The sequence below is a fragment of the Eulemur rufifrons genome, unplaced genomic scaffold (genome assembly GCF_041146395.1).
Source record: "Eulemur rufifrons isolate Redbay unplaced genomic scaffold, OSU_ERuf_1 scaffold_114, whole genome shotgun sequence".
NCBI classification, from domain to species: Eukaryota; Metazoa; Chordata; class Mammalia; order Primates; family Lemuridae; genus Eulemur; species Eulemur rufifrons.
Window position 1 is genome coordinate 494644 of NW_027182896.1, and position 25960 is coordinate 520603.

Sequence of the window (25960 nt, forward strand, 5' to 3'; positions counted from 1 at the left end):
CGAAAGTAACAACTGACCTACAAAGGAAAAGCCATCAGGCTAAGTGCAGGCTTCTCAGTGGAAACCTTACAAGCTAGAAGGGAGTGGGACCCCATCTTCAATCTTCTTAAACAGAACAACTGTCACCCTAGAATCTTGTATCCTGCAACACTAAGTTTCCCAATTGATGGAGAAATTAAGTTTTTTCCAGACAAGCAAACATTGAGGGAATTTATCATGACCAGACCTGTGCTGCAGGAAATACTCATAACTTCATGATACAGGAATTAGCACAATAGGGACCCACCAGTGTAAAATTATATAAAAAAGCTAAACCTCACATCTCTTGTAAAACAATAGCACAAGAGGGAAAATAAAGCAATAAGGTACTACCCAACATGATGAACACAACATCATACCATATAAATTCTATCACTCAACAATAATGGTTTAAATGCTCCACTTAAAAGACATATGCTCCAGTTCTAAGCAGGAATGCTTTCAGTTTATCCTCATTCATTATGATGTTGGCTGTGGCTTTGGTGTATATGGCTTTTAGCCATTCAAGGTAAGTTCCATCTATGCCTATTTTGTTAAGCATTCTTATCATAAAAGGGTGCTGAATTTTGTTGAATGCTTTTACTGCCTCTATGGAGAGGATTATATGAACTTTGTTTTTGCTTCTATTTATGTGGTGAATTACATTTATTGATTTGCATATGTTGAACCATCTCTGTGTCTCTGGGATGGCTTTGGTATCAGGGTGATGTTGGCTCCATAAAATTGAAGAGGATTGGGGAGAATTGGGGAGGATTCCTTCCTTTTCAATGTTGTGGAATAATTTCTGCAGGATAGGCACCAGTTCTTTGTATTAATAGGTCTGGTAAAATCTGGGTATGAAACTATCTGGTCCAGGACTTTTTTTTTCTTGGAAGATTTTTTGTTGCTGCTTCAATTTCAGTACTTGATATTGGTTTGTTCAGGAATTCCATTTCTTCTTGATTGAGCCCAGGGGGGCTGTCTGTTTCTAAGAATTTGCCCATTTCCTCCACATTTCCAGGTTATGTGCATAGAGATTTTCATAGTATTCAGAGATGATATTTTGTATTTCCATGGTATCAGTCGTAATTTCTCCTTTTTCATTCCTAATAGAGATTATTAGTGTCCTTTCTTTTCTGCTTCTGCTTAATCTGGTGAGAAGCATGTCAATTTTGTTTATCTTTTCAAAGAACCAACTGTTTGTTTCATTAATCTTCTGTATAGTTCTTTTATTATCTTTTTCATTTAGTTCCGCTCTGATCTTGGTTATTTCTTTGCTTCTGCTGTGTTTGGGAATGCTTTGCTCATCCTTTTCCAGTTCTTTGAGACAATTCATTATTAGATTATTGATTTGTGAACTTTCTGTCTTCTGAATGTAGGCATTTATGGCTAGGAACTTTCCTCTCAGGACTACTTTAGTTGTATCCCTCAGATTTTGATAACTTGTGTCACCATCATTTAGTTCAAAGAATCTTTTGATTTTCATTTTAATTTCCTCCTTGACCTATCATTCAGCACTAGGTTGTTTAGTGTCCATGACTTTGTATAGAGATGAGTGTTTCTGTTGGAGTTTATTTCTAATTTTTTCCACTGTTGTCTGAGAAGATGCATGGCATAATTTCTACATTGAGCCATGTTTTGTGGCCTAGGATGTGGTCAGTCTTAGAGACTGTCCCATGAACTGATGAGAAGAACATATTTTCAGTGGTTTTTGGGTAAAATGTTCTGTAGATGTCTATTAGGCCCATTTGTTCTAGAGTTCTGTTTAAGTCCATTGTTTCTTTATGCAGTGTTTGGAGAATCTGTCCTATTCTGTTAGAGGGGTGTTGAAGTCCCTGGCTATTATGGTGCTGCTGCTTATCATTTTGTTTAGATCGAGTAGGATTAGCTTTATGAATCTGGGTGCTCTTGTGATAGGTGTATAAATATTTAGAATTGTCATGTCTTCTTGTTGAATTGTTCCCTTTACCATTATATAATGACCATCTTTGTCTTTCACTACTTTTGTTGATTTGAAGACTAAGTGATGTGATGTTAGAATTGCTACACCAGCCTTCTTTGGGTTTCCATTTGCATGGAATATTGTTTTTCATCTCCACCTGGAGTCTAAATGAGTCCTTGTGGGTTAGATGTGTTTCGTGAAGACAGGAGACACTTGACTTGTATATATTTATCCATTCAGCCAGCCTGTGTCTCTTCAGTGGGCAGTTCAAGCCATTCAGATTTATTGAAAAAACTGACAAGTGGGGTGGATTTCTGTTCATCCTGTTGAGTAGGACTTTGTTGCTTTACTTTATTTCTTGAGCCATTGCGGTATCTAGTCTTTGACCTTTAGCTTTTGGGTGATTTTACACCGGTGACTGTCTATTGTGCTGATCTGTGTATAATGCAGTTCTGAGTACTTCCTACAGGGAAGGTCTTATCTTGACAAGCTCCCTCAGTGTTTGCTCATGTTAGAAAGACTTTGTTTCCCCCTCATATACATTACTTAGTTTTTCAGGATACAGAATTCTAGGCTGGCCATTATTCTGTTTGAGAAGACTAAGAATGGGACCCCAATCTCTTCTGGCTTGAAAGGTCTCAGGGACTGAAGAAAATCAGCAAGAAAAAAAAATCAAACAGCCCCATTAAAAAGTGGGCAAAGGACATGAACAGAAACTTTTCAGAAAAAGATAGATTAATGCCTAACATACGTGAAAAAATGCTCAACATCTCTAATCATCAGGGAAATGCAAATCAAAACCACAATGAGATAGCACTTAATTCCAGTGAGAATGGCTTTTATCAAAAAGTTCCAAAACAATAAATGTTGGCATGGATGAGGAGAGATAGAACACTCATACACCGCTGGTGGGACTGCAAACTAGTACAACCTGTATGGAAAGTAATATGGAGACACCTCAAACAACTAAAAGTAGAACTACCATTTGATCCAGCAATACCACTACTGGGAATCTACCCAAAGGAGCAAAAGACATTCTATAAAAAAGATATCTGCACTACAATGTTTATAGCAGCACAATTCACAATTGCAAAGATGTGGAAACAACCCAAGTGCCCATCAACATGAGTGGATTAATAAAATGTGGTATATGTATACCATGGAGTTCTACTCATCATTTTCACTTCTTTTCTGTGTGCCATGGCTACTTCTCTCTCTCTCTCCCCACTCCCTCCCTTTTTTCTCTTACTTTCCTTTCTGTCTTCCTTTCCTTTCCTCTTCCTTTTCTTCCTTCCTTCCTCCCTTCCTTCCTCCTTTCTTTTCTCTTTCTTTCTCCCTCTCCTGCCTTAACCTTTCCTTTCTCTTGCTTCCTTTCTTTCTCTTTCTTTCTTCTTTCTTTCTCTTTCCCTCTTTCCTTCGTCCTCCTTCCTTCCTCCCTCCCTCCGTTCTCCTCTCCTCTCCTTTCTTTCCTTTTCTTTTTCAGGAAAATAAATAAACTTTGTACTTCTGTCCACCCTAAACTTTGTTTGAGAATTCTTTCTCCACCCACTGTGAGCACCTTGTAAGTTTCCACCCTTTCAAGAAGATTTCTCTCTTTTTTTTTTTTTGAGAGAACAATTTGTTATAATTAACCAGAAATACAAGATTCCACTGAAACTGGAACAGTTGACAGAATATTGCTGTACTTAAACCTTCGAGGAACATACAAACAGGGTCAAACAAAGCCACTGAGAGGAAAAGCCCAAGATCGGTATGGGATAAACATGAAGATAATTGCATTCCAGCATGGGTATCTTCTGACCCCTCCCGGCAGTTCATCTACCACCATTCTCCCATCCTTCTCCCTCCGACACACCTGCCAAACCAAATGGCTTCTTCCCCTGTATTGCAGGTGTAAGCCAGCCCAATAGGACCCCTTTGGGATATGATATAAAGCCAAGAGAAAGTTTGTACATCTCATACTAGGGTAGAAAGTGCACGTACTCAACCCAGTACAAACGGTTATCATCTATGTGGGGGTCAATGCACATGGTAGTAACTTCAATCAAATCAGAGATGCTACCACAGGTAACCTGTTATGTGGCCCTATAGCGATGTCAATGTTCCCAATTTACTACACTAAATTGTCAATGTGGCAGAATGCATTTTTGAGCTCTAGATATTCTAAACACTCCTAGGAGGCTATTAAAGAGGATGTAGAACAGAACTCTACAACCTCAGAAACCTAGGCATTAGGGAGAATGCTGGCTCTTTCTGGGACCTTTCTGTGGGAGCAAAGAGATGAAGAGCATATGACAGTTGAGGGGAGGCACGAGGCCAACACATTTGATTTGTGTTCAAAGAGAAGTCTGAGCAAAGGAGGAAAACAAAAAAACCCAAAACCCCAACCAAAGGAAAAAAACAGTTTCATACAACACTGTATCAAAAAGTGAAAGGAACACCTAAATGCACAAACTAACTGGTGGCAAGTTAAGTCCATAGCCTATTGTGATAGGTCCATCCAGCATCAATCAAGTTTCTTCTCATCTGTTATCTGAAGGTTATTTACAGATGTGGTGACTTTAACAAGAGTCTCTCACAGGAGGGTGGGCAGGCTTCAATCATTGGTTTCAGGATCTGTCTGCGCCATGTAGGCATCCAACTCGGCATCCAGGTGTCCTTTTGTTTTCGACATGTATGCATCTAATTGGTTGTCCAGATGCTCCTTCGTCAACACAGGGCGAGCAAGGGCACCTCTCCCTCGTCCACGGCCTCGGCCTCTGCCTCCAAAGCCCCCTCTTCCCTGACCTATCATACCCCGACCTCTACCACCGATTCCGCCATGACCCATAGCTCCACGCCCTAGGCCCCCTCTCCCAGGACCTCCACGACCTCGAACACCACCTCTTCTTAAGCCCATTCGGGGAGCTACGGCTCGTCCACCTCGGAGCAGGTTTTGACCTCGGAGCGACATCCCGCCCCTAAGTAGGGTTCTGGTGGCACGTCCCCCACGCAGTCCTCCTCTGGGCAAGCCTCTCTGGATTATGGGTAGGCCTCGTCCTCCGATTGCTCCCCTGGCCAGGGTCCCTATGGGTCGGCCTAACCGTGCCTGGATGTTACTCTTACCCAGGTGCTGCTTTAAGCTCTGTTTAAGTTTTAATGCTGCCTGGACAGAGGGTCTATTCTCCATCTGCTGGGCCAGTCTTCTGTTTCTGGCACTGGCCAGCTGCTGTTGTTGCTGCATCGAAGCCCGAATATTCACTGGCATCGGTTGTTTGTTCTTCAGCATATTAGTAAAGCTTCAAGGTCGAACAAAATGGATGTTTAAATAAAAGCTTTATTACAAAACATTTATTGGCATTTTCATGGCTTGCTAGACCAGGAGCTCCAGATCCCACAAACTTTTAAGTAAAGTGGTACACTTAGATCAAGGCTGATGTGGGTTAAAGACTCCACAGTTTCCACAAACTTGCAAGAATCAGAAACTTAGAAATGCAGCTAAGTGCAGCACATTCAATCAAAAGTGATAACAAGGGCTCAGGTAACAGTTTTGAGAGAGGTGGAAAGTATGAAAAACACGCAATAAGCAGATATGATGACAAGAGACAGAAGATGCAGTTTCAAAGACAAACGAACAAAGCCTAAACCTTGGGAGACCTGAGGGAGCATTGTAAGGGCAAATATGAGAAAGGGCTACAGTACCTTCAGAGCTCATGGAAATAATGCACTCATATAAATTATAGGAGTGTAACAAATTTAAAAATATATTTGTCACTTAGTAACATGAATATAGATAATTAGTGTACCATGTCTTAAGAGATAAGGATAGAAGCACATGTGCTTCAAAAGAGGCAAAAATAGACACTAGATAAATCTCTTAGTGGTCTAACATCAATTTAATAGAATAATTGGCCAAAGGCACTCAATGAACAAAGCTCTCAGAGATAGAAACTGCCTTTAAATACTTTTACTTTTTCTTAGTCTCAAATGATCACTTTTTCTGACTCCAAGTGGTTACTTATGAAAGTTAGGCAAGTTCAATCATTTTAGAGCCTGTGGAGACACTCCTGTATTATTCCTGTCAAGGTAATTTAATGGAATGGAAGAGAAGAACACTTAACTGTAAAAGAATCCAAAACAAAAACAAACTAGAAGCAGAATGGAAAGAAAGTGAAATGGAGCAAAGCAAGTGCCTCTTACAAGGCCCAAGAATGACATTCAAGGGCCTTTGGACATATTCATGGCTTGCTACCTGCCTCTTACAGGCCAAACACAACACTGCTGGCCTTGGACTGGGCAGCAAGCCTACTGCAGCCAGGGTACCATGCTACCGTGCTGCACCACCCCTGTATCCAATGTAAAAAAAATGTGAAGAAAAGGGAGGGTGTTAGGAGTCTTTTTAAAATATATCCCACCAGATAAATATTTCAGATAGTTTAACATAAAAGTCTACTGATAAGGCGTTTTGAAACAACCGCCCAATTTGTTTTGTGTACCACATAAGATGCAACTAAGAACAGAGGTCTGTAGCCTTCTGTTGGTATTTAGCTTAAAACTGGTTTTGTGCATTGGACCCCAGGGCCAACTTAAGTAATGTTTTCTTAGGAAGGAGCTGAAGTTGCTGTTGGCTGCCTCACCGCTCATTTAGAGACATCTTGGTGGTGCTTTTTAGCACAACTTTCGGCGCTGACTGTGCAGCCATCTTCAAATCCCGAGAATCGAAGGAAACGGACGCCAGTGCTCCGCCCGGGGGCTGCCACCACGGCTGCGGCAGGCGGGCCTGGGACCGGCCGAACCTCAGTTGACGGTGGAGGGGCTCGGGTTAACTAGGTGGGCGGTTGGTTAGACGCGTAAGCGGTGGATTGCAAGGTTAGTTCGTTGTTGTTGGTTGGCTGTCTAGTCAGCCGATCCGCCTGCTCGCCGGGCCTGCCCTTTCCTGCCTTTCGTCTGTGCCACCACAGGTGCCGCCGCCGCCAACTCCCGCTCGGCGTCCCAAACAAAATGGCCGCCTCTCTTTTAAAATATTAATGATAGGCCGGGCGCGGTGGCTCACGCCTGTAATCCCAGCACTCTGGGAGGCCGAGGCGGGAGGATCGCTCAAGGTCAGGAGTTTGAGACCAGCCTGAGCAAGAGCGAGACCCCGTCTCTACTTAAAATAGAAGGAAATTATATGGATAGAAAATAGAAAAGAGAAAATAGAAAAAATAAAATAGAAAGAAATTAAAAGTATATATAGTAAAAATTAGGCAGGCATGGTGGCACATGCCTGTTGTCCCAGCTACTTGAGAGGCTGAGGCAGGAGGATTGCTTGAGCCCAGGAGTTTGAGGTTGCTGTGAGCTAGGCTGACACCATGGCACTCTAGCCCAGTCAACAGAATGAGACTTTGTCTTTAAAAAAAAAAATTAATGATAAATGAGATAAAATTTATAGAGGTCTTCATAGAAAATCTTGAGATTATTTGCTATTGCAATCATTTTTGTTTTCTCTCATTATGTTTGAGACAGTAATAAATGTGAAATGGGGGAAATGCACTGTACTAATTTATTAGGAACAAAACACTCAAATCATCATTAAGTACATAATATCGCATATCATCATTTTTAAAAGCTCTTTATACTGAAATAAGATACTACTTGGAGGCCAAGATTTATAATAAATAACGTTAGCTCTGAATGTCATAGTGTATTTTTAGGGTAACATTTTGGGTTTGTTTTAGCACTAAATAATAAATATTAAACCAAAGGAATATTATAAGTAATATTGATGAAATAAAATAATAATCATGAAATTTTTACCCAAGATTGATTTATCTCATTCAATTTCTTTCTTAGCGCCATCAGTTCCACATCTTGTGTTCTCAGAGTCTGTTCAAGTTGTTGTTTTACTTCAACTGCTTCCCTGTGTTGCTCCTTCGTTGTTCTTAACTTTGCTCTACTTTCTTCAGACACTATATGAGCATTTCTCCTCTTCTCTTCCTGTTGTCTTAAGGTGAATCTGCAGTTAAATATATTTTTCTTAAAATTAATTGTGTTAGAAAATGGAAAGTTTATTTTGTGATCTGGCTCATAACATATTGTTTGTTATCCTAATAAAATTTCTATGTTCTTAAATATGTTTCCTTTCCAGTTCTGAGGTTTTGAATTTGTCACTTGAATTTCTTCCAAAGGACATAACACTTGCAAGGTAGACATGAACAAATATTCTCCTAATTGGTAAGTTTCTTTTACTAGTTACTCTGGTAAATATGATGGGAAAAGATACTCAAAATTATTCAGTAAAGTTACAAGTTGAAAATTACCTCGTTTTTTACAGATAAAAAGTCACAATGATCCTTCAACTTGGATGGATCATTTAGAGATAACTAATTAAAAAGTTACTGTTTATAAACTAGTTGATAAATTCACTGGAAATAAATTTTCATCCTCACAAAATACTGTGGGTATTGCTAAAACTGATTTGCAGTGTAAGAGAACACCTTCAGATGTCTTTCACACAACATGTACCTACAGTTCAAGTCTAGGCTAAGGAGACTAATATCTGCTACCCGACTGTTTCTATGTTTCTTTTTTCAGAAACAATTTTAAATTATCTTGTTGACTACTATGATTTTATAAACAACTTTAAAATCCCTTTTGGAAAAAAATAAGCTCTAATATTTATTTAAATGATAAGGAATAATATGTGTTTTCAACATAGAACTTTAAATTAATTTTATCTGTTAGGAGAGAGAGATGTTGAATAAGCTAATAAATAATCACTTCCCATCTTACCTTTTATTCCCTGCATATTAAGAACAAAAGTGTGTAATTTTTTAAAGAAACTTCTTCTGGGTTGAGAAAAATGGCCAATTCATACTCTATTAGTTGAACTGTAAATTAGTATAAATTTTCTTGAGCATGATTTAGGAATAGTGATTCAAGACATTTTTAAAATATTCCAATACATTAACCAAATAATTCTATATTGAAGAACTTTTTTAAAGCAAATAATTTGAAATACAGAAAAAGATTTATATAAAAATGTTCTCACAACATTAATTATAATACAAAAAATTTTAAACCCCAAATTTACTTTGTTAAATAAGTAATGAGATTTCTCTATGGTAAACTTCTAACATAGTTATTAAAATTATGATTTTAAAAATATGCATTTATTAAGATATATTCACAGTTACAAACTTGTTATATTATTTGCAAGAATGTTACACTCCACAAGACTAAGATGATTTCTCCCCTGCTAAACCCCAGAAGGTAAGTCAGCAATTTCAAAAAATCTCCAACATATTTGTAGCCTAAAGGAAACAGTTCAAACATTTCTTTAAAACTAGAATGTCATACCTCAAACTGCAGCGTTCTCGTTCCCACTCAAATTTTTGTTTCTCTAACTCTGATTTTATTCCTTTTGCTTCGGATAGTTCCTTTTGAAGTAAGCGAACCTTAGTTTCCATTTTTTTAGCTTTTTCTGTAAGTTTTTTAAGTTCTTCCATTCTTTCACATAAAAGAACTGTGGTATGTTTTTTCAATACCCTAAAAGAGTCTGTATCAGGGTGAAAAAAAGATAGAAATAAAATATATGGGTACTTTTTCGATATACAGGACTGCACAGTTTTACACTCACTCATTCATACACTGAATAAACATATACTGAGTGCATACAATGGGGAACACATTATACTAAGCTCTGCAGATCACAGAGACAGCACCTCTGCTCTTATTTAGCTTTGGTGTAGTGAAGAACAAAGACAAAAAGGTGGCAATTATAAATTCAGATAGGTGCTGCGAGAAAACAGCTGTGTGATCACACAGGACGATTTGGTCCGTGTTGGGCCCAGGGAAGATGGCTCTGAGGAAGAGATGGCTACACTGAGGAATGGAGGGTGAGAAGCGAGCGGTGAAGCAAAGGGGGAAGAAAAGCATTCTCGCCACTCTAGGGCAGGTGCTGAAGCTCTACTGTAGTCTGCTTCTAGCCAAGGCAGAGGAACAGGTACTGAGTTTCCTTCTTACCTGAAACAACCAAAAAAATAAATAAAATAAGACAGATAAACACATTGAACAAAGATTCTCAAGACAGTGGACTTTAGGCAATGAAGACAAAGATCCCTGAGAAACAAAAAACAAATGAAGGAAACCTTAGGAATGTCCCAGATCCCTGCTTTGACAGAGTTTTCAGGACATGACACGTGGAGAAAACACTGAGGTAGACTCTACCAGACTCCCTGATTTGCAGTGATGAAGCTGAGAGTCTGAAAAAACCAAAGCAGACAGAGACCACAGGACAGAACACTGAAGAGGAGAGAAGAGTAAAGAACCCTGGAGATCTGCAGATTCCTTTTTAGGTAGTGAGCAGAGTTATGAGCAGTACATGTGTGCTAGAAAACTACTCGAGACTGAGGGAAAAACCTCATAAATAAATTGGAGGAAACCATGCCTGGTGCTCACACAGTACCAAGATGTGTTCATTACCATGAGAAAGGGCCAGACAAACACAGACTTCACAAGACAATGAATCATCAAAAAGGTCTTGCCTTGCAGGTAGGGCATCATCCCAAATCATAAAAGCAAGACCAGAGAAGATCAAGCTCTTTATAAGTAACTCAACTGTATCCCAATACATAACTCAAGATAAGTATAGGCATGGAAGACTTTTTTTTTTTTTTTTTAACAACCTGAAAAGATAGAGACGTAAATTACACTGTAAGAGATGTAAACTACACTGGATAGAAATAAACATAGATTAGACATCACAAAAAATCATAAATTTGAGATGCTGTGATCTATGAGAAAACTTCAAGGAAGTAATATTTGTCCCCAAAGAGAGAGGAAGAGAGATAGAATAAAAATTTGATAAAAAAAAATGGTCAAAAACTTTCACAACTTAGTAAAAACTATAATCCCACAGGTGCATGATGGGTCTGGCTGGGAGAGAAGAAAAGAGGTATACTGTTGTATTTTCTTATCCTTTACGTGATGTGGTATCATATTACTTGAAGGTGGACTGTGATAAGTTAAAATCATATACTAAAACTCCTAAAGCAACAACTAAGATAGCAAAACAAAGAGTTGTAGCTAATCATCCCAAAAGAGAGATAAAAACTGAATCATAACATGTTGAAATAAAAAAGAAAAAAAAAACCCTGAATCATAAAAATTAGTAGACTCATACAAAAGAAAGCATAAAGAGAAAAAACAGACAACAAAGAACAGCTAGGACTAATAGAAATCAATCAGCATGATGACAGAAAACCTAACTATGTCACTAATCACATCATACATGAAACTGGTCTGAAAACACCAAGTAAAAGGCTGACTGTCAGAGTGGATAAACAAGCAAAACCCAAATACATGCTGCCTATAAGAAATGCACTTTCAATGTCAAGACACAGGTTGCATAAAAGAAGGAAAAAGACATACCACACTACCCCTTGGAAAAAGAAGGCTTAGCTGGTGTGGCTATATTAGTACCAAAGTACTGTAGATGTCATAGCAAAAAAAATATTATCAACAATAAACAAGGTTATTTCATAATGATAAAAGATTCAATTAATCAAGAAAACATAATAGTCCTCAATGTTTATGCACCTAGTAACATAACAACTTCAAAATACATGAGGCAAAAAAATCACAGAATTGTGAAAAGAAATAGACAAAAATCACAAGTACGATCTGAGATTTCAATATCCCTTAATAAAAAGGTTAAGTCCAAAGGATTTAAAACCTATAACATATATTCCCTGACTGCAAAGCAATCAAATTAGAAATCAATAACAAAAATATCTCTGGAAAATATTTAAATATTTGGAAACTAAGTAAAACATATCTAAACCACCCTGGGTCAAAGAGGTAATGAAAAGAGAAACTAGAGAGAAAAAGATGGTGGAGTGGTGGTGACCTCCTGGATTCGTGCTCCTGGAGAGGAAAGCATAGATCTCCGCCTGCCACAACGCTAGAGGATTGCTCCCCCACAAGAACAGCAGTATGAATCCATGGAGAATCAGCATGGGACACAGAGATCAAGAAAAGACTGAGGTGAACGGGAAATAAGATCGCAAAAATCTGGAGAGTGCAGGACGGACAATAGAGAGGAGAGTATGGGACGGCTGTACCCACCTCACCAGGGAGTGAGGTGGGTTCAGCCCCACAGGAAAGCGACTTGTTTCCCCACTGACCTCCACACCCACTCAATTAGGGATCTGCCTGAAGTCAGTGCAGAATCACCGCGGGAGATGTGGGGCTCTGTGGAGAGGAGACATTAGCGGGAGGCATTTTGGACCCTAGAGCTCTGTGAGCGGACTGCAACTGGCGGGAGAGGGTTTGCGCTAAGCTGCAGTGACAGGCACCTAGGACACGCCAAACTGTCTCCTTTATGCGGGCGGCTGGGCTCCCTCAATTCCTGGCTCCTCCGGCCCCTACCTGACCCTGAACATTCACCCCCAGCACCAGCGATCTGCGGGCGCGCAGCCATTGTTGGGGTCCACAGCCTAGCCGCTGCGGAGCAATTGGGTACCGGGCGGCTCCCTGGGAGGCTCCCTCCCCTAGTCCCTGGACCCCCCCCCCAGGAGCTCCGCCTTTGCGTGAACACTGAGTGCTTCCCCAGTGGCGAGAGAGTGGAGCGTGGTCCTTGCGGACATTGGGGTGGGGCGGAACTTCGCCCCCGGGAGCTGCATCAACTGGGGCGCTGGGCGAACGAGGGCACCGCCCCCTCCCCCTAGCCACTGTCTTTCGTGCAGAGAGAGGCAGAAACCACCTTGGGGGAGGAAGAGGCAAGGAAAAAGTCACTTTCCGTCTGCAATTAGAACAGCCCAGTGACTTGACTCTCAAACCGGTTTTGGGTCACATTAATTCTCTGGGGCTGGACCCAACAGGAGTAGCCCCCCAGCTAAGGTAGCAAAATCCTGAACAACACGTGAAGGGCTCCCCCTAGCAACAGAGGAGGCAGCTCACCTGGGCTGCTACACAGCCTAAGATCAGCGCACACGGTGTGCCTCTATCCAGACTAAAGCTGAAAGAAGCTGAAAGAAGGCATCTAACGATTCATCCAGATGGGAAGGGCTCAGCGAAAGAACTCTAGGAGTGTAAAGAATCAAGCTGAAATCTTGCCCTCAAAGAGGGTTACTAGTTCTCTACCAATTGACACAAACCAGATTCAAAATAGCAACATGTCACAGGAAGAATTTCAAACATGGATCATAAATAAGCTGAATATTATGCAAGAAAAAATGGATAACCAACACAAAGAAACCACAAAAAAGATCCAGGACTTGGAAGAAAAATTCACTAAAGAAATTGAAATATTGAAGAAAAATCAAACTGAACTCCTGGAAATGAAGAATTTATTCAGGGAGCTACAAAACACAGTGGAAAGTCTCAAGAGCAGGGTAGATCAAATAGAAGAAAGAATCTCAGATATCGAGGATAACACTTTCCAATTAAATAAGTCAGTCACAGAGATACAGCAAAGAAATAAGAGAAAAGATCAGAGTCTACAAGAAATGTGGGATTATGTGAAGAAGCTTAACGTGAGAGTTATCAGCATTCCTGAGGGTGAAGAAGACAATAAGCAAGGGTTGGATAAACTATTTGAAGATATAATTGAGGAAAATTTCCCAGGCCTTGCCAAAACTCTAGATATACAGGTTCAAGAAGCTCAAAGAACCCCTGGGAGATTCATACCAAATAGGAAGACACCACGTCATGCAGTTATCAGACTGACCAAAATATCCACTAAAGAGGCCCTTCTTCGAGCTGTAAGGAGAAAGAAACAAGTAACATACAAAGGAAAATCCACCCGAATCACGCCAGATTTCTCAACTGAAACCTTACAAGCAAGAAGAGATTGGGGCCCTATTCTCACTCTTCTGAAACAGAATAATGCCCAGCCTAGAATCCTGTACCCAGCTAAGCTCAGTTTTATATATGAAGGTGAAATTAAGACATTCTCAGATAAACAAAAACTCAGAGAATTCACCAAGACAAGACCAGCTCTCCAAGAAGTACTCAAAACAGAGTAACACATGGACCAGCACAAGAAAGACCCACAAATGTAAAACTACTCAAGAGATAAAGATAAAAACCCAGTTATCACAATGGCTCAAGAGAGAAATCAAAACAACGAAATTCAATCCAACATTAGGAACAGAAATCTGTCTCACTTATCAGTTCTCTCATTAAATGTGAATGGATCGAATTCTCCACTAAAGAGACATAGACTAGCCCAATGGCTAAAAAAATATAAGCCAAGTATCTGCTGTCTTCAGGAAATTCATCTAATCTGCAAGGATGCATTTAGACTGAAAATAAAAGGGTGGAAATCAATATTTCAAGCAAATGGAAGCCAAAAGAAAGCTGGCATGGCGGTTTTAATCTCTGATAACTTAGTTTTTAAATCAACAAAAGTAATGAAAGACAAAGATGGTTACTATATACTGGTCAAGGGTAAAATTCAACAAGAAGACATAACTATACTTAATATATATGCACCCAACTTAGGTGCACCCAGATTCATAAAGCAAACCCTACTTGATCTGAACCAAACGATAGATAACAACACTTTAATAGTTGGAGACTTTAACACGCCACTGACAGTACAGGACAGATCCTCCAAACAAAAAATAAACAAAGAAATAATGGACTTAAATAGAATGCTAGAACAAATGGGCCTGACTGACATCTACAGGACATTCTAGCCAAAATCCACTGAATATACTTTCTTCTCATCAGCTCATGGAACATTCTCCAAGATTGACCATATCCTAGAACATAAAGCATATCTTAAAAAATTAAAAAAAATAGAAATTATACCATGCATCTTCTCAGATCACAGTGGAATAAAAGTAATAATGAACTCTAACAGAAATTCGCATTCCTACTCAAAGTCATGGAAGCTAAACAACCTTCTCCTGAACGATTATTTTATAAATGAAGAAATCGAGATGGAAATCAAAAGATTCTTTGAATTAAACGACAAAGGAGACACAACTTATCAAAATCTGTGGGACACAGCTAAAGCAGTCCTGAGAGGAAAATTTATTTCCATAAATGCCTATATCAAAAAGACAGAAAACTTACAAATAGACAATCTAATGAATGGACTCAAAGAGCTGGAGAAGGAAGAACAGATCAACCCCAAACCCAGCAGAAGGAGAGAAATTATTAAGATCAAATCAGAACTAAATGAAAAGGACAACAAACAAACCATAAGGGAGATTAATAAAACAAAAAGTTGGTTCTTTGAAAAAATAAACAAGATAGACACACCCCTGGCTCAACTAACCAAGAGCAGAAAGAAAAAACTCTAATAACCTCCATCAGGAACATGAAAGGAAAAATCACGACCGATGCCACAGAGATACATGATATCATCTATGAATTCTACAAAAATCCTTATGCACACAAATTGGAAAATGTGGAGGAAATGGACAAATTTTTAGAAACATACAGCCTTCCCAGGCTCAACCAGGAGGAAATAGAATTCCTGAATAGACCAATATCTAGATCTGAAATCGAAACAGCAATAAAAAAAACCTTCCCAAAAAGAAAAGCCGTGGACCAGATGGGTTCACACCTGAATTTTACCATACCTACAAAGAAGAACTGGTGCTCATCCTACATAAACTATTATCCAATATCGAGAAGGATGGAATTCTCCCCAACACATTTTACCAAGCCAACATAATTTTGATACCAAAACCAGGAAAGGATGCAACAAAAAAAGAAAACTACAGACCAATCTCCCTTATGAATATAGATGTAAAAATTCTCAATGAAATCCTAGCAAATCGAATCCAAGTGCTTATCAAAAAAATAATCCATCACGACCAAGTGGGCTTCATCCCAGAGAGGCAGGGATGGCTTAACATATGCAAATCTATAAATGTAATTCACCACATAAATAGAAGCAAAAATAAAGACCATATGATCCTCTCAATAGATGCAGAAAAAGCATTTGACAAAATTCAACACCCTTTTATGATAAGAGCACTTAAAATAGGCATAGACGGGGCCTATCTAAAAATGATACAAGCCATATATGACAAACCCACAGCCAACATCATACTGAATGGGGAAAAACTGAAAGCATTCCCACTTGGAACTGGAACCAGACAAGGCTGCCCACTGTCCCCATTACTTTTCAACATAGTATTGGAAGTCCTTGCGAGAGCTATCAGGCAAGAGAGCAGAAGCAAGGGTGTCCAAATAGAGACAGAAGAGATCAAACTCTCACTCTTTGCTGATGATATGATGTTATATCTAGAAAACCCCAAGGATTCAACCAAGAGACTCCTGGAATTGATCAATGAATTTAGTAAAGTCTTAGGATACAAAATGAATACACACAAATCAGAGGCATTCATATATGCCAATAACAGTCAAACGGAGAACCAAATTAAGGACTCAATACCCTTCAAAATAGCAACAAAGAAAATAAAATACCCAGGAATATATTTAACTAAGGAGGTAAAAGACCTCTATAGGGAGAACTATGAAACACTGAGGAAGGAAATCGCAGAACATGGAAATAGGTGGAAAACCATACCATGCTCGTGGATCGGAAGAATCAACATTGCTAAAATGTCTATATTGCCCAAAGTGATCTACAGATTCAATGCAATCCCTATTAAATTATCAACATCATTTTTCATAGATATAGAAAAAATAATTTTACGCTTTGTATGGAACCAGAGAAGACCCCGTTTAGCAAAAGCAATTTTAAGCAACAAAAACAAAATGGGAGGTATTAATTTGCCAGACTTCAAACTATACTACAAGGCTGTGATTATTAAAACTGCTTGGTATTGGCACAAGTGCAGGGACACAGACCACTGGAACAGAACAGAAAATCCAAATATAAAACCATCCTCATATAGCCATCTAATCTTTGACAAAGCAAACAAAAACATACTCTGGGGAAAAGATTCCTTATTTAACAAATGGTGCTGGGAAAACTGGATAGCCACATGTAGAAGACTAAAACAGGACTCACAGCTTTCACCTCTCACAAAAATCAAATCACGGTGGATAACAGACTTAAACCTTAGGTGCGAAACTATTAGAATTCTAGCAGAAAATGTAGGAAAGACTCTTACAGATATTGGCCTAGACAAAAAATTTATGAACAAGACTTGCAAGGCAATCACAGCAACAACAACAAAAAAAAAATAAATAAATGGGACCTGATCAAATTAAAAAGCTTCTGCACAGCCAAAGAAACAGTCATGACAGTAAACAGACAACCTACAGAATGGGAAAAATTTTTTGCATACTACACATCAGATAAAGGACTGATAACAAGAATCTATTTAGAACTCAGGAAAATCAGTAAGAAAAAATCAAACAACCCTATTAAAAAGTGGGCAAAGGACATGAATAGAAACTTTTCAAAGGAAGCTATAAAAATGGCTAACAAACATATGAAAAAATGTTCAACATCTCTAATCATCAGGGAAATGCAAATCAAAACCACAATGTGATATCAGTTAACTTCAGTGAGAATGGCCTTTATCAAAAGATCCCAGAACAATACATGTTGCTGTGGATGCGGAGAGACAGGAACACTCATACACTGCTGGTGGGACGGTAAACTAGTGCAACCCCTATGGAAAAGAATATGGAGATACCTTAAACAGATTCAAGTAGACCTACCATTCGATCCAGCAATCCCATTATTGGGCATCTACCCAGAAGAACAAAAGTCATTCTATAAAAAAGACACCTGCACCCGAATGTTTATAGCAGCACAATTCATAATTGAAAAGATGTGGAAACAACCCAAATGCCCATCAATTCCTGAGTGGATTAGCAAAATGTGGTATATATATATATATACATATATATACACCATGGAATATTACTCAGCTATAAGAAATAACGGTGATATGGCATCTCTTTGGTTCTCCTGGAGAGAGTTGGAACCCATTCTATTAAGTGAAGTATCCCAAGAATGGAAAAATAAGCACCACATGTACTCACCAGCAAACTGGTTTCCCTGAGTGCACATTTGGGAATAACACCAATTGGGTATCGGACAGAGGTGGGGGCTGGGGGGCGAGGATGGGTGTATACCTACTTGATGAGTGCGATGCACACTGCCTGGGGAATGGACACACTTGAAGCTCAGACTCGGGGGGATGGGGAGGCATGGGCAATATATATAACCTGAACTTTTGTACCCCCATAATGAGCTGAAATTAAAAAAAAATAATAATAATAATAAAAAAGAAAAGAGAAACTAGAAAGTATTTTGACTGAATGAAAATAGAAATATAACATAGCAGAATTTTTGGAATACAGCTATAACAGTTCTTAAATAAAAATTGCTAGAACTGAATGTGTATATTAGAAGAGTCTCAAATGAATGACCTTGATATCTACCTTAAGAAACTAGGCCGGGCGTGGTGGCTCACGCCTGTAATCCCAGCACTCTGGGAGGCCGAGGTGGGCGGATCGGTTGAGCTCAGGAGTTCGAGAGCAGCCTGAGCAAGAGCGAGACCCCATCTCTACTAAAAATAGAAAGAAATTATATGGACAGCTAAAAATATATATAGAAAAAATTAGCCGGGCATGGTGGCGCATGCCTGTAGTCCCAGCTACTCGGGAGGCTGAGACAGGAGGATCCCTTGAGCTCAGGAGTTTGAGGTTGCTGTGAGCAAGGCTGACGCCACGGCACTCACTCTAGCCCGGGCAACAGAGTGAGACTCTGTTTCAAAAAAAAAAAAAAAAAGAAAGAAACTAAAAAAAAAAAAAAAGAAAAAAGAAAAAAAGAAAGAAAGAAAAGAAAGACAAATGAAATCCAAAGCAAGAGGAAAGGAAATACTAACCATCTGCTATGGTCTGCATTCTATTTCCTTACAGCATTCCTGTGCTGAAACCTCCTCACTGAGGTAACGGTGCTGGGAGGTAGGTCTTCCGGGGGATGATTATGTCCTGAAGGCCAAGTCCTCATGAATGGGGTTAGTGCCCTTATACAAGAGACCTCATAGAGCTCCTTCACCCCTTCTGCCCTGGGATGACACAGGGGAAAAGAATGCACCTCTGACCCGGGAAGTGGTCTGTCACCAGACACCAAATCTGCCAGTGCTTGATCTTGGAATTCACAGCCTCCAGAATGTGACAAATCGATTTCTGTTGCTTATAAACTACCCAGCGTATGGCATGTTTTCATAGCAGGCTGAAGAGGCTATGACATCAAAGATGAAACCAACAGGGAAAATCAGTACGACCAAACACTTTGAGCTGATCGATAAATGTGATAAAAATATATCTAGCCAGGTTGATCAGGAAAAACAAAAGACAAATTATTAATTTCAGAAATGAGCACTGTGACATTATTACATAGTCTACATATACTAAAAGAATAACAAGGTGATATTATAAAATTTATGTGAATAAACATGACAACTTAGATGAAGTGGAAAAATTCCTTTAAAAACAAAAATTACCAAACCTCAATCAAAAAGGACTAGATGACTTGAATTGCCCTAAAGCTATAAAATAAAAGTTGTTGTTGAAAATCTTTTTACAAAGAAAACTCCAGGCCCAGAGAGCTATGCTGGTGAACACTACCAAACGTTCTAGGAAAAAATAAAATTCTGCACAAACTCTCCCCCAAAAATAGAAAGGAAAAATACGTTCCAACTCATTTCTATAATGCTAGCATTACCCTGAGCTAGAAAATGATATTACAAAAAAGAATACTCCCTCATGTGCATGGGTATCAAAATTCAACCATTTTTGTAGCAATCAAAATATCCTCCATTAGGTCAATGAATAAAGTGCGGTACAGCCATACAATGGAATATTAGTCACTACTAAGAAGAAATAGCTATCAAGCCATGAAGACACATGAAGGAACCTTAAATACATGTTATCAAGTGAAAGAAGCCAATCTAAAAAATGCTACATACTGCACAATTCCAACAATATGACATTCTGGAAACTGCAAAACTATGGATACAGTTAAAAAAAAAAATCTCTGGTTGCCAGGGGTGGGGAGCAGAGCAAAGGATAAACAGGTAGAGCACAGAGGATTTTTAGGGCAGTGAAAATACTTTGTATGATACCATAATGATGGATAGACGGTATTATACCTTTGTTCAAACCACAGAACGTACAGCATCAACAGTGAACCCTAAAGTAAACAATGGACTTTGGGAGATTATGATGTGTCAGTGTAGGTTCATCTGTGACCCACAGTGTAACAGCTGTACCGCCCTGGTGAGGCATATTGATAACAGGTGTAGCTACGCATGTGTGGGGCAGGGGGTATATGGAAAATCTCTGTGCCTTCTTCCCAGGTTTGCTGTAAACCCAAAATGGCTGTAAAAAAAATTAAGTCTGTAAAAAACTTCTCAACAAAACTTTAAAAAATCAATTCCAATGATGTTAAAATCTACCAAAAGGGCCAGTAGAACTCATAAGTGAATTTATCAAGGTACAGGCTATAAAATCAACATATAGATATCAGCTGTATTTCTAAATACTAGCAGTAAAATATAAAAACAAAATTTAAAAATAGCATTTACAACATCCTCAAAATATAAAATACTGATAAATCTGATCAAATAGGGAAGGACCTACACATAGAATACTACAAAACATCATTGAGAAAATTAACTATGACCTACGCAAATGGAGTAATAACCTTGTTCAGGAGTGGAAAGATTCCTTATTGATAAGATGTCAATTCTCCCCAGATTAACCTATAGATTCATCAGAAGTCCAATCTAATTCCCAGCAGGCCAGCAACTTTTTAGAAATGAACATTCTGATTCCAGCATTCATGTGCAAATGCAAAGGATCTAGAACAGCCAAAATAACCTTGAAGAAAACCAATATTGTAGGGCTGATATCAAGAATTGTTACAAATGTATGTGATCAAAACAGCATGATACTTGCACAGGTTGAGTATCCCTTATCCAAAATGCTTGAGACCAGTAGTGTTTCAGATTTTGGATTTTGTTTTCTGATTCTGAAATATGTACACATACATAATGAGATATCTTGGGGATGGAATCCAAATCTACACGTGAAATACACTGATGTTTCAATATACATCTTACATACATAGCATTAAGGGAATTTTATTCATTTTTAATAATTTTGTGCATGAAATCAAATTGGGGTATATGAGGCCATGGGTGGAATTTTCCACTTGTGGTGTCATACTGACACTCAAAAAGTTTCAGATTTAGGAGCCTTTCAAATATCACATTTTTGGGATAGGGATGCTCAACCTGTATGATGAGAGCCAAATACAGATGGTCCCTGACTTCAGACTGTTTGAAGTATGATTTTTCAACCTTATGATGGGTTTATTGAGGCATTAAATGAATTTTCAACTTCTGATGATTTCATCAGAATGCAACCCTATAGTTGAGGAGAATCTGTTGATCAGTGGAACCCAACAGAGAGTCCAGAAACAGATCCACACAGGTACAGCCAAATTCTTTTTGACAAAGGCACAATGGCAATGTACTGGATCAAGGACAGCCTTTTTGGAATATGGTGCTGGAACGATAGGATCTCCATTTCCAAAAACTGAACTTGAATCCATACCTCAAACCATAAACAAAGCAGAACACAAGATGGACTATAAATCTAAATGTAAGAACTAAAACTATACAACTTCTAGAAGCAAGCATAGGAGAAAAACCTTTGTGACCCTGCACTAGGTAAAGATTTCTTAGATATGACAAAGCAAAATCCATAATTAAACAAATAGATAAACTGGACTTTATTGAAATTTAAAACTTCTGCTATTCAAAAGATACTATTAAGAAAATGAAAAGCTGAACCACAAACTGGGAAAAATTCCCTGCAAAAAACATAGCTAATAAAGAAACAGTGTCTAGAATATATAAAGAACTCTTAAAACTCAACAAATAGAAAAATAATCTAACTTTTTAAATGACAAAAGGATTGAAGAGACATCTCACTAAACAAAATGTACAGCTGGCAAATAAGCACGTGGGAAGATGCCCAACATTATTAGTCATTAGGGTGGGGGGCACTAAAATCACAATCATATGCACGATACTCACCCATCAGAATGGCTAAACATTTAAACAATGGTAATAACTGTTTGTAATGATACAGAACAACTGAAGGGAATGGAAAACGTTACAAACACTTTGGAAAATAATTTAGCAATTTCTTAACAAGGGAGCACACAGGGCCATGAGAAGATCGCTGTAAGTGACGGATATGTTAACGCTCTTCAATACGTGGTGGGTTCACACGTGTATACATATGCCAAAACTTATCAAATTGTACATTTTACATATGTGCAGTTTATCGTATGCCAGTTATATCTCACTAAAGCTACTGACTGAAGGAACAAACACCTAACACAGTGGCTGGGACACAGAGAGAAAGAGGGTATAAAACAATGCAGGACAAGCTAGAATTAAGATCTTTAACTTTACAGCAATGAGAAGTGGTAGCTGGGTTTTAAACAGGGGGGTAACATGATCAGATCTGAATTTTTAACAGTATATAATATGGTTGGCAGGCAGAGCATGGTTTCAGGAGATGGGGTTGCAGGGACAACGGTGCTAAGGTTACTGCAGTATGCCAGGTGGGAGATACTGGTAATCTGACCTCGAGTAAAGACAGAGGAGAGAAGCAGAGTCAACAGAAAACCAGGAGTGCCATTCACACTGAAGAAGGTACAGTGGAATTCCCATGGCTCTGTGGCTGAGAGTGCACAACATATGCTAGCTCTCATTCTATTTTAACATAAACCGGATTTCTGACATGAAATCGGTGCTCTACGCCACAGTGCTAAGCAATGTGTTCATTCACTACTAGAAGATACATAAGAAGGCCTTATACTTATGCAGTGGTCCTACCTGTACGATGCCTTCCAAGTTGTTTAGGGAACAATGTAAAGTTCTTATAAATAAAGGAAGGCAACTCAAAATCCTCTGAGGTTGCTTCAGATGAGCAAGTTAAATCATCACGGTCATCCATAGAATGTGTTTGGTTTCTCATCTATAAAATATTCATAATATCACTATTTCAAAATGTCCCTGAAATATTTACAGCGTAAACTAAATGTACAGGAGTGGTAATTATCCTTTTCTATATAAGAGCAAAAACACAGATACTTCTTAAAAGTTCTTATTTGTGTTAAAAGGACATCTATGGCTATAATTTCTTAATTACTTTTTCAAAGCAAATGTCTTTAACAAAAGATTCTCTATTTTTTACTCTACCTTTTATAATGTATTTTTAACAATAATTTGGTTGATGGTTTATATTTTACAATACCTTGTTCTGTTTCTTAAATGTTCTCTTTGTAGGCCTAAAACAAATAAAAACAAATAATTTCTTTCAGGCAAGTAGTAAATATGTAAAATACAAAGTATATCTAAAACTATTGTGTTTTATAAAAATCTCTGCATTTGTCATTTATTTCTCCTGCTTATAAAGTTTTCAGATTTTTTGTTTTACAGGTAATATAAAATACAATAATTTTCTATGAGAGGGATTAAAGTATAAACAGAGTACCATTAGGGGATGAAGAAAACATGTATAAATAGTGCCATAATAAAGAGTTAAATTTAGATCAAGCTTTCTGACAGTCAAAGTAAAAGGGAAAACATGTTACTTGCATTATTTGACAGAAAGAAATTTCTGAGTTCTTCTCATTGCCCTTTTCAACAAAGACAACCATTTGCTGGCATTAAAACTTATTTGCAACATATTACTTACATGCTTATAGCAGGGAAACACTTTTTTTTTTTTTTTTTTGAGACAGAGTCTCACTCTGTTGCCCAGGCTAGAGTGAGTGCCGTGGCGTCAGCCTAGCTCACAGCAACCTCAAACTCCTGGGCTCAAGCGATCCTCCTGCCTCAGCCTCCCGAGTAGCTGGGACTACAGGCATGCGCCACCATGCCCGGCTAATTTTTTTTAATATATATATTTTTAGCTGTCCATATAATTTCTTTCTATTTTTAGTAGAGATGGGGTCTCGCTCTTGCTCAGGCTGGTCCCGAACTCCTGAGCTCAAACGATCCGCCCACCTCGGCCTCCCAGAGTGCTAGGATTACAGGCGTGAGCCACCACGCCCGGCTGGGAAACACTTTTTAAATCATGTTATCCATCAGCACTTTCAGGACTCACTATGCATTTACTCTGTCTTATTTAAAGCACTGTACCTGTGTTAAACTCATTTTAATGCTCACAATTCCATGAGGTAGGTACCATTTGAGGAGGAAACCAGGCACAGAAGGGCCAAGTAATCAGCCCGAGCACAGACAGCGGATCAGTGGCAGACCCAGCATTCGAACCCAGCAGTTCTGGCTCCAAAACACGTGTTTCATGATGTGCTACGAAAGTCATATGTATTTTCAACTGTTTTCAAGTGATATTATAGCAGATGGATCTATACAGACATTCAATTTCTGGCTATAACTATAAATAAACATTTCTGAATCTTTCTGTTTTCTGAAAGTAAAAAGCCTTTGTATCTAGGCAATTTTGGAAACCTACCTTCAATAAGCTCAAAATTTAATTTTCTAAAGGAATTGATCGCCAGGCGTTTGTTCATCTATCTGACTGTTTATTCATACACAGCATGACAGAGGAGAAAAACTAAAGCAGGAAAATGAATTTCTCTGTGTTGCAGGGGGGTGGTGGGAATATTAGATGCCCAGAAAAGGCCTTGCTGAGAAAGTGGCTTTGAGGTAAAAAGCCGAAGAGATGGAAGCAGCAAGCCCGGAGGGTGTCTGAGGAAAAAGGAGTCCAGACACAGGGCAGTGCCAAGTACACACGTGTGCCTGGAGAGCTTAAGAAACAGTGAGAAGTTCCATGTGGCGGGAGCAGAGCAAACGGGATGGGAAAATAGACACTGAAGTCAGACAGATACCAGCTTAGATCACGCACTGCCTTTTAGGTGTTAGGAAGAACTGGAATATGCTCTCAGTGAAACGGAAGGCAGTTAGAAGGTTTGAGCAGAGGAATGACAGAATCTGATTTATACTCTCCTAGGTCCACTGGGTTAAGAATTGCTGGGAAGAGGATTTTACAAAAGGACAAACGAGACGACCAATTATCAGTCCTTCACACTCATCTGGACAGCAGACGGTGGTCACTCGGGCATGGGAGACGTGACTGGCTTCTGGATATGTTTTCACAGAAGACCTGACGGGATTTGCTGACAGAGTAGATGTGAGCTGTCCGAGAGAGAGGAGTCAAGGGTGACACTGAGGTGCTTGGCAGAGCGACTGGAAGACTTGCCGCAACTCAAGCAGGAAAGACTGCGTGAGGGTGGCGCGAGAAGGTCAGCAGCAGCTCAGTCACGGACCTGAGGAGTTTGTGACACCCAACAGCTAACCCAAGAGAGGTGTCAAGTAAGAAGTTTGGTGTATAGGTTTGGAGTTAGGGAGAGACATCTGGGCTGGAGATATAAATTTGGAAATCATTAGCATAGACAAGGTAGTAAAAGTCATGAGAAAGCTGATCGAGGACTGAGTCCTGGGACAGTTCAATGAGTAAAAGGTCGGGGAGGAGGAGAAGCCCACAGAATAGACGAAGACGGATGGACTGGAGAGGCAGGGGGAAAACCAGGAGAGTGAGTGATATCCTGAATGCCAAGTGCAGAAAGAGTTGTGGAGGAAAGAGTTTGCCACTGGGCCAAATATTGCTGGGAGGTCAATACAATGAGGTCTGAGAAATTATGTCTAGATTAACAAAAGGAGAAATAAGTGGTAATCTGGAGAAAAACAATTTTGGCTGAGTGATGGGAGTGAAAACTACTCAAGTGAAGTCAAAAGTAAATGCAAATATGATCCAGTGAGTATAGAGAATTCTATAAAGGGTATCATACCTGAGCAGCATGATCATGAACAACCTAATTTTCTTCTTCCTCAGCTGCATTTTTCAATCGTCATATAATAACTATATAGTATATTTCAATACTTTAAGCATTTTTAAGATTATATATATGACAATTTTAGAAATGTCAGACTGTTATTCAATAAAAATTTATAAATTAATACAATTAAAAGACTGCTTGAACAT

The 25960-nt window shown here is 38.9% G+C and overlaps 2 protein-coding genes across 3 annotated transcripts in view; both read right to left on the reverse strand.

Annotated features, from left to right (window-relative positions):
- The window catches only part of LOC138379671 (ankyrin repeat domain-containing protein 26-like), a 61453-nt gene that overhangs the window by 18980 nt on the left and 16513 nt on the right, over positions 1-25960 (reverse strand). Inside the window, exons 4-7 of the mRNA XM_069464814.1 lie at positions 23207-23240; positions 22786-22927; positions 9278-9476; positions 7736-7934 (exon numbers count right to left, since the gene is read on the reverse strand). Coding sequence (XP_069320915.1) covers positions 7736-7934; positions 9278-9476; positions 22786-22927; positions 23207-23240 — 574 coding nt within the window. The remainder of the gene's footprint in view (positions 1-7735; positions 7935-9277; positions 9477-22785; positions 22928-23206; positions 23241-25960) is intronic.
- On the reverse strand, positions 3571-6907 carry LOC138379653 (chromatin target of PRMT1 protein-like). Of its 2 annotated transcripts, XM_069464804.1 has the most exons (3): positions 6577-6907; positions 4901-5238; positions 3571-4762 (listed from the first exon to the last, which is right to left on the reverse strand). In XM_069464804.1, the coding sequence occupies exons 1-3, from the start codon at positions 6639-6641 to the stop codon at positions 4557-4559; spliced, it is 609 nt and encodes a 202-aa protein (XP_069320905.1). In that variant the 5' UTR covers positions 6642-6907; the 3' UTR covers positions 3571-4556. The 2 variants fall into 2 exon arrangements, with proteins under 2 accessions (XP_069320905.1, XP_069320904.1); XM_069464803.1 differs by having other exon boundaries at positions 3571-5238.

Excerpts from the sequence above, each read along its gene's own strand:
- LOC138379653 (XM_069464803.1), bottom strand. The coding sequence starts at position 6,641 with ATGGCTGCACAGTCAGCGCCGAAAGTTGTGCTAAAAAGCACCACCAAG. Across the intron at positions 5,239-6,576 it reads AAGATGTCTCTAAATGAGCG|CTTTACTAATATGCTGAAGA; the intron begins GTGAGGCAGCCA and ends TCGACCTTGAAG.